Source organism: Gobio gobio (genome assembly GCF_949357685.1).
Source record: "Gobio gobio genome assembly, chromosome: 9".
NCBI lineage: Eukaryota > Metazoa > Chordata > Actinopteri > Cypriniformes > Gobionidae > Gobio > Gobio gobio.
In genome coordinates, this window is record NC_137115.1 from 56,692,955 (window position 1) to 56,703,184 (window position 10,230).

The 10,230-nt window shown below is 36.8% G+C and overlaps 1 protein-coding gene across 5 annotated transcripts in view; it reads left to right on the plus strand.

Annotated features, from left to right (window-relative positions):
- Nucleotides 1-531: 531 nt before the first annotated feature.
- Nucleotides 532-10,230, plus strand: part of secisbp2l (SECIS binding protein 2-like) — a 61,521-nt gene continuing 51,822 nt past the window's right edge. For all 5 annotated transcript variants that reach the window (XM_079824876.1, XM_079824878.1, XM_079824877.1 and 2 more), the window contains exon 1: nucleotides 532-663. In XM_079824876.1, coding sequence (XP_079681002.1) covers nucleotides 643-663 — 21 coding nt within the window. In that variant the 5' untranslated portion in view covers nucleotides 532-642. The remainder of the gene's footprint in view (nucleotides 664-10,230) is intronic.

Genomic DNA, 10,230 nt, shown 5'->3' on the forward strand with positions numbered 1-10,230 from the left:
ACAAGCGTTAATGTCGAGCCCTGTATATATTAGGGCTGTCAAAAAATTAATCGCGATTAATCACATCCAAAATAAAAGTTTGTGTTTACATAATATATGTGTGTGTACTCTGTTAATAATTATTTATATATAAATACACACACAAGCATGTATATATTTAAGAAAAAATATTATTTTTATATATAAAACATTTATATAAATATTTCTTAAATATATACATGAATGTGTGTTTATTTATATATAAATAATAATTAACAGAGTACACACACATATATTATGTAAACACAAACTTTTATTTTGGATGCGATTAATCGCGATTAATCTTTTGACAGCCCTAATATATATATAAATCACATTGCAACAGCAAGTTGGGTCAATTTGAAATCATATGACAAATGACAGAACTCACTGCACATCTCCGTTACGCATGCGTGTGAATGTTCTGCTTCCTAGCGGCAGCACGGCAGAATAACAGAAACGCATTTCCATACTGACCCTCCGCGGCTTCCGTCCCAGATGAGTGTCAGTCAGTCAGTCAGTCAGTCAGTGACGGACATCAGAACGGGAGCAGCACCGGATCATGCCCGTGTTTACGGGCTCCTGACAGCTGCACGCGGCTCGGTTCCGGTGTCGGCGTGCGAGATGGACGGTGGCGAGAGAAAGGTAACGCGATTTCGCCGCACACGGACGCGACTAACACCCGCTGGCCTCACATTAGCTTTAGCATTAGCAGCGCTCGCTGGATTAAAGTCCAAAACGGCGCAGCGACGAATTATTATTGTGATCAAACACTCGTGTGTGTGTGAGATATGCGTTGTATGTGTGTGTTAGTTGTGTATATCAGAGCTGACGCGATGCTGAGAGCGACGCGACGCGTCAAAACAATGACGCCCCTGTTATAATCAATGAAACAAAACTAGATCCATAACAGCATTAATGAAATATCAACAAACACGTCGGTTATTACCCGAGCGCGTGAGAGTATAACCCCTCAGTACAGTATCAGGGTAATATGCTGATGTTCTCTACTGTTCTTCGGCAGAACTGAGTAAATATTATGGCACATTAATATACGAGTACCAGTATCAGCACAGTTATGTAGTTATGATTATTGCTATGTTATGATAGTTATGATGCATCTGCTTTATGAAGGTTATACTCAGAGAAACTATTACACTCTGTGTTTGAGTAAACATTCATCATAACATTTGATGTGATTCAGATTGTCTTTTCTGTTTATAATAACTGAGGTGATTGATGTTTGTGTGACTGTGATATTACATGACTGACTGTACAGTATCTGTGATATTACATGACTGACTGTACAGTATCTGTGATAGTACAGTAACTGTGATATTACATGACTGACTGTACAGTAACTGATATATTACATGACTGACTGTACAGTAACTGTGATAGTACAGTAACTGATATATTACATGACTGACAGTACAGTAACTGTGATATTACATGACTGACTGTACAGTAACTGATATATTACATGACTGACAGTACAGTAACTGTGATAGTACAGTAACTGATATATTACATGACTGACTGTACAGTAACTGTGATATTACATGACTGACAGTACAGTAACTGATATATTACATGACTGACTGTACAGTAACTGTGATAGTACAGTAACTGATATATTACATGACTGACAGTACAGTAACTGTGATAGTACATGACTGACTGTACAGTAACTGTGATATTACATGACTGACTGTACAGTAACTGTGATATTACATGACTGACTGTACAGTAACTGATATATTACATGACTGACTGTACAGTAACTGTGATAGTACAGTAACTGATATATTACATGACTGACAGTACAGTAACTGATATATTACATGACTGACTGTACAGTAACTGTGATATTACATGACTGACTGTACAGTAACTGATATATTACATGACTGACTGTACAGTAACTGTGATAGTACAGTAACTGATATATTACATGACTGACAGTACAGTAACTGATATATTACATGACTGACTGTACAGTAACTGATATATTACATGACTGACTGTACAGTATCTGTGATAGTACAGTAACTGATATATTACATGACTGACTGTACAGTAACTGATATATTACATGACTGACTGTACAGTAACTGTGATATTACATGACTGACTGTACAGTAACTGATATATTACATGACTGACTGTACAGTATCTGTGAAAGTACAGTAACTGATATATTACATGACTGACTGTACAGTATCTGTGAAAGTACAGTAACTGATATATTACATGACTGACTGTACAGTAACTGTGATATTACATGACTGAATGTACAGTAATTCTGATAGTACAGTAACTGATATATTACACGACTGACTGTACAGTAACTGTGATATTACATGACTGACTGTACAGTAACTGTGATATTACATGACTGACTGTACAGTAACTGTGATAGTACAGTAACTGTGATATTACATGACTGACTGTACAGTAACTGTGATATTACATGACTGAATGTACAGTAACTGTGATAGTACAGTATCTGATATATTACATGACTGACTGTACAGTAACTGTGATAGTACATGACTGACTGTACAGTAACTGTGATAGTACAGTATCTGATATATTACATGACTGACTGTACAGTAACTGTGATATTACATGACTGACTGTACAGTAACTGATATATTACATGACTGACTGTACAGTAACTGTGATAGTACAGTAACTGTGATATTACATGACTGACTGTACAGTAACTGTGATAGTACAGTAACTGTGATATTACATGACTGAATGTACAGTAATTCTGATAGTACAGTAACTGTGATATTACATGACTGACTGTACAGTAACTGATATATTACATGACTGACTGTACAGTAACTGTGATATTACATGACTGACTGTACAGTATCTGTGATATTACATGACTGAATGTACAGTAATTCTGATAGTACAGTAACTGTGATATTACATGACTGACTGTACAGTAACTGTGATATTACATGACTGACTGTACAGTAACTGTGATAGTACAGTAACTGTGATATTACATGACTGACTGTACAGTAACTGTGATATTACATGACTGACTGTACAGTAACTGCGATATTACATGACTGATTGTACAGTAACTGTGGTAGTACAGTAACTGTGATATTACATGACTGACTGTACAGTAACTGTGATATTACATGACTGACTGTACAGTAACTGTGATATTACATGACTGACTGTATAGTAACTGTGATAGTACAGTAACTCTATTACATGACTGACTGACTGTACAGTAACTGTGATATTACATGACTGACTGTACAGTAACTGTGATAGTACAGTAACTGTGATATTACATGACTGACTGTACAGTAACTGTGATAGTACAGTATCTGATATATTACATGACTGACTGTACAGTATCTGTGATAGTACAGTAACTGTGATATTACATGACTGATTGTACAGTAACTGTGATATTACATGACTGACTGTACAGTAACTGTGATATTACATGACTGACTGTACAGTAACTGTGATAGTACAGTAACTTTATTACATGACTGACTGTACAGTAACTGTGATAGTACATGACTGACTGTACAGTAACTGTGATAGTACATGACTGACTGTACAGTAACTGTGATAGTACAGTAACTCTATTACATGACTGACTGTACAGTAACTGTGATAGTACAGTAACTCTATTACATGACTGACTGTACAGTAACTGTGATATTACATGACTGATTGTACAGTAACTGTGATATTACATGACTGACTGTACAGTAACTGTGATATTACATGACTGACTGTACAGTAACTGTGATAGTACAGTAACTCTATTACATGACTGACTGTACAGTAACTGTGATAGTACATGACTGACTGTACAGTAACTGTGATAGTACATGACTGACTGTACAGTAACTGTGATAGTACATGACTGACTGTACAGTAACTGTGATAGTACAGTAACTCTATTACATGACTGACTGTACAGTAACTGTGATAGTACAGTAACTCTATTACATGACTGACTGTACAGTAACTGTGATAGTACAGTAACTCTATTACATGACTGACTGTACAGTAACTGTGATATTACATGACTGATTGTACAGTAACTGTGATATTACATGACTGACTGTACAGTAACTGTGATATTACATGACTGACTGTACAGTAACTGTGATAGTACAGTAACTCTATTACATGACTGACTGTACAGTAACTGTGATAGTACATGACTGACTGTACAGTAACTGTGATAGTACATGACTGACTGTACAGTAACTGTGATAGTACATGACTGACTGTACAGTAACTGTGATAGTACAGTAACTCTATTACATGACTGACTGTACAGTAACTGTGATAGTACAGTAACTCTATTACATGACTGACTGTACAGTAACTGTGATAGTACATGACTGATTGTACAGTAACTGTGATATTACATGACTGACTGTACAGTAACTGTGATAGTACATGACTGACTGTACAGTAACTGTGATAGTACATGACTGACTGTACAGTAACTGTGATAGTACATGACTGACTGTACAGTAACTGTGATAGTACAGTAACTCTATTACATGACTGACTGTACAGTAACTGTGATAGTACAGTAACTCTATTACATGACTGACTGTACAGTAACTGTGATAGTACATGACTGACTGTACAGTAACTGTGATAGTACAGTAACTCTATTACATGACTGACTGTACAGTAACTGTGATAGTACAGTAACTCTATTACATGACTGACTGTACAGTAACTGTGATAGTACATGACTGACTGTACAGTAACTGTGATAGTACATGACTGACTGTACAGTAACTGTGATAGTACATGACTGACTGTACAGTAACTGTGATATTACATGACTGACTGTACAGTAACTGTGATAGTACATGACTGACTGTACAGTAACTGTGATAGTACATGACTGACTGTACAGTAACTGTGATAGTACATGACTGACTGTACAGTAACTGTGATAGTACATGACTGATTGTACAGTAACTGTGATATTACATGACTGACTGTACAGTAACTGTGATAGTACATGACTGACTGTACAGTAACTGTGATAGTACATGACTGACTGTACCATAACTGTGATAGTACATGACTGACTGTACAGTAACTGTGATAGTACAGTAACTCTATTACATGACTGACTGTACAGTAACTGTGATAGTACAGTAACTCTATTACATGACTGACTGTACAGTAACTGTGATAGTACATGACTGACTGTACAGTAACTGTGATAGTACATGACTGACTGTACAGTAACTGTGATATTACATGACTGACTGTACAGTAACTGTGATATTACATGACTGACTGTACAGTAACTGTGATAGTACATGACTGACTGTACAGTAACTGTGATAGTACAGCGAGTTCAGGTTCTCACTGGTCATTTGGTCTGGATGGGAGTCTGTATCATGTGTTTTGTGTGTGTGTGTGTGTGTGTGTGTGTGTGTGTGTGTGTGTGTGTGTGTGTGTGGCTGGTTTCTGCAGACACCGATCACATCTGATCCGTCAGGTTTTTCTGCATTGATCACATTCCTCGCGTGTCTGGGATGTCTCTGTGTGTCGTCAGATCAGTTTCTGTGAGTTTCTTTGTGTGTTCCTGTTCGATCTGTCCTGTCAGAGAGCTGGATCACGTGTGTGTGTGTGTGTGTGTGTGTGTGTGTGTTCTCAGAACCATGCTGTTGTGTCCGGTGTGAGATCGGACCTCGCTTTCTCTAAAGTGGCGGTCCAGGTGATGTAATGTACATTACTTAATGTATGTGTGTGTTGCAAAACCACTCGTTTTTTATTGTTATTTTACTTGCTCAGGGTTTCTGTGGGTCTTAAAAAGGTCTTCATTTGATCTTGAAAGTCTTAAATTCAATATCATGGCATTAAATCAGGGCCCTGTGAAATGGAATAGACAGTATAATGCGGACTTGATGAAAAGGTCACAGGACCGGGTCAGTAGCTACACTTAAAGGGACAGTTCACACTAACATTTCAATTCTGTCATCAATTACTCGCCCTCATGTGAATAAATAGCTCACCCAAAAATGTAAAACACAGAATTTGGCACAAAATTAAACTAAATTTGAGAAATAATGAAACGTATATCATAGGGCTTTTAATAAATTGCTGTTAAATTGTATATGTTTTATGATTTCAATTCATTAGACATGATTTTTGACTAATAAAATATAATTTAACCATTAAAACAGAGTAAAACTAAAACAAAAAATGAATTAAATGGATTTCTTAGGGCTAAAAATTAAATTGCATATGCACTGCAAAAAAACCTTTTTGTTTTCCAGGTCAAAAATCAAAACATCCTTAAATCAAGACACATTTAATGACACGCAAAATGAAGAAATGAACTCGTTCTCTGAGAAATTGAACAAAATGAAGTGAGTTTGTGCTTAAAACAAGCACAAGTAATTGTCAGTGGGTTTGTCAGTTGATTTTTCTGATATTTGTTCTTGTTTTGATCATGGAATCCCTTTCTCCTGATCTTCAGTAATTTCTCTTCTCCAGTAAAAGTGTCCTGCTGTAAGAATCTTTAGGAAAACATCAGAAGGTCCAGTAAACGTTATTTCCGTATTCTAGTGTTTGGGAGACGAGCTTTGTCTGTCAAATCTGTTGGAAATTGTATTGTCAAACGTTGAAGTGTCTCTAATACACCTCATTTAGTGCTTCCTAAACATTGACGTGTTGTTTCCTAGTTTTTATATTTATAACATATGATGCAGTTAAGCAACATCACACTAACAAGAGTGTTGTTTTCTTGAATACCATCACGACTGAAAATGACTCTGATTCATACGCCAGTTCCAGAAACAATTAATGAACATTAAGTCACTTACATTTTAGATGCAATATTGAGAGTTTTTGTTCCATTTCAGCAGCGAAAATAGTTCCAAACAAAGATCACCGCAGAACCATAACTCATCTCACAGCATCAGTGTGTGTTAGTGAATGATTCAGCGTTTGAATGAATCGGTTGAATCAAAGATTCAATGAACTATTCGTAAACGACCGCCAAATTCTTGAATGAATCAGCCATTTGAACGAATCGACTCAATGACTCGCTCATTCAGACGGTCACAGCGCCACCTACTGGTGGTTTAGTTTCAACATTTCTTATTTGTATATTCAAAAAAAATTTAAATAATCTCATAACATTATTTAATGCAGTTGTAATTTTTCAGTGTAAATGATTTAATTTGATTGGTAACAGCCTATAGTGTCTTATTCTAGTTTAATTTATTGATCAAATGTAAGAATATAAAAGGAAAGCTGAAGCATATCCTATATTTAATACGATTAGGGGAAAACTGCCCTTAATAAAAAGGTAAAAATATCACAAATATGCATATTTAAATATGTCAAAGCTGGTGATAATATTGCTTCAGAATAAATTATACTTACAAATTTTTTTTTTTGAAATCCTGACAACTCTTGGGGAGTCTCAGAATGAGCCTATTTTCAAAAATAGTAGCGCGTTCCTTTAAGGCGGAAGAGATGATCAGTTCACACTTCTCTTGAACTGAGGCGCTACTGCGATCTGTCACGTCGCATTAAACAGCACCAAAACGGTATTTATAAAATTGACGTAATTTGAAATCTGAGACTGTTTCATATCAATAGTAACAAAGCACAAAGATTATTGTGATTTATTGGATGGGAGGCGCTAGAATGATCCAGCCCTAAAGGTCAAAAGGGCTGCGCAATATATCGAAATTATCGAAATCTCGCAATGGCACGCAATATCTGAATGTTTTTAATAGGCTACTTCAACATTGTGAAAAGTGTATGTTTTAGGTCGACGCGTATAGCAGAGAATAGACTGAGCACACGACTGTTACTTATGTGACTTGCTTGACGTTAAAAAGAGTTATTAAACGCAATAACTTGCGAAAAACAACTCCTTGCAGTCTCGCGCTGTCTGACACACACACACACACACCGAAACGTGCGCACAAGTCGTTCTTTTTTCGTGTCTTGTTACACACTCGAACTGTCAAAAACACACACAGTTGTGTCTTGATGAGTATTGATGTAAACACAGTCGGTTATGCTTTAAGTGAAGGATATCAGTTGGGGAAAGAAATAGATTTTACACACTTAAAACTATATCGTATCGCATATCGCATTATTTAACAAGGATATCGCATATCACATTTTTCTTCAATATCGCACATCCCTAGTCAAAATTACGATTAAAAATGGTCAAGCGATCTGAGATGGAGCGACCCAAAATGATTCTTTCTGTATGGTCCGTCCGCAACCCCTCTCTCTCTCTCTCTCTCTCTCTCTCTCTCCAGCACAAAAACCCTCTGTTTTCTACACACAGTCTTGACACAGAAATGCTGAAGAGACAAAAGCGTCCCTCCTCGCCCTCATTAGTTCAGCCCACATCGAGCCGAGCACCGGCTCATCCGTTCTGAATCCATTCAACAGTCTTTCCTTACTACACGTGACACATCTTACCCATGTTTAAAGGGATAGTCCACCCCAAAAATTACCATTCTGTCATCATGTTGTTCATTTTCTTCTACAAAAGAAGATATCGCCTCATTTTCATCTCATCGAGTGTGTCCCTCAGGCCATGAACGCCATACATGATCTCTCTGTAGGTTCAGTGTGACGCTCACTCACTTTAGTGTGTGTGTGTGTGTGTGTGTGTGTGTGTGTGTACTCCTGTTTGTGTAATTAGCTTAAGACCGGCCGCCGTCCTCACTTTAATCCCTACATCCGTTTGTTGAGCCAAATCGAGTCCAGAGCTGTTTTTTTAATGTTTATCATTAATGATTTGTAGTCACATTGAGCCGTTTAGGGTTGGAGATCTGATTAGCATGGACTGATGTTGTCGTCTGTGATCTGATTGGACGAGAGAGCAGATGGTGTAGATCAGCTGTGTGTGACATCACAATCAGAAGAGTACAGAGCTCCGCCCACCACCTACAGACGAACAATTGCTGCTATATGCTATAACACACACTCCATTCACACACACACACACACACACACACACAGCATCAGATGTGTCTTTGTTTCAGATCAGAATGAATGTGTGTGTTTAATCAGCCGTTAATATTATATTTGAATATCTTTCTGTTACGTTATTATTATTTGGTTTGTATATTTTATTGCATCTTTGATCAGAAGCGGTTCGTTTGAGACGAAACCTTCTTTAGAGGGACATTATGAATGTTTTTGAATCTTTAGATTCATTTATATGTGACCCTGGACCACAAAACCAGTCATACGGGTCAATTTTTGGGAAAAAATTAGGGATGCAACACTACAGTTAGTCCACGGTTCAATACATACCTCGGTTTTTAACCACGGTTTTCGGTTCGGTTCTGATGGCTTGTCACATTAATGTTTTATTCTATTCTTAGGCGACAGGAAAAGCAAGAGGTTAAGGAGAAAAAAATACTTTTTTTATTGCAATACTCTTTCTTTATTTTACTTAAAAGTATTGAAAAACCTACCTTAAACTTAAAACTTTACTTTAAAAAAAAACCTTGTGTTCCTAGTGTATTGTATAATATAAAATAAATATATAAATATTTTCACTGGCAGCTCAGAGCTGTACAGCAGCATTAAAGTATGAAATTGAATGAATGAATGTAAAAATAAAACACTTCAGACTTCACTGTAAAATATACACTGATTCTTATTAAAGCTGCTGTATTAGTTTTTCAGTCAAGAGCAGTGAGTGATTTTCTCTTTGTCTTTTGTTGTTGTATTAACATTAAGGGAGTTCGATCATAAATGAATATTCTGTCATTGAGAAATGAAAACAGGTTTGGAACAATATTAGAGTGAGTAAATAATGACATAATTTTAGAGGTGAACTGTCCCTTTAAGGACCGCGTGTTCACTATAGGCTGCGCCGCTGTCAATTAAAGACCTGCACACATCTAATATACAGACACACACAGATTTACTTTCACTTTAGACATAACCGACTGAGTTTATGTTAACCTTGTGTGTATTTGACAGTATTAGCGCAGTAAGACGACTACTTAGTCCAGTAATCACGTGTTTTACAGGCGTTTAGTGCGCGCGCTCGGAAAAGCTCATGTTAAAACCGCGCACGCGAATGAGCCGGCAAGGCTTTAAAACGCATGCAAATAATGAACTTTGGTGATTGTGAATAACTCTAGTGTCCCGTGAGTATAACTCCACCACTGACCTGTGATG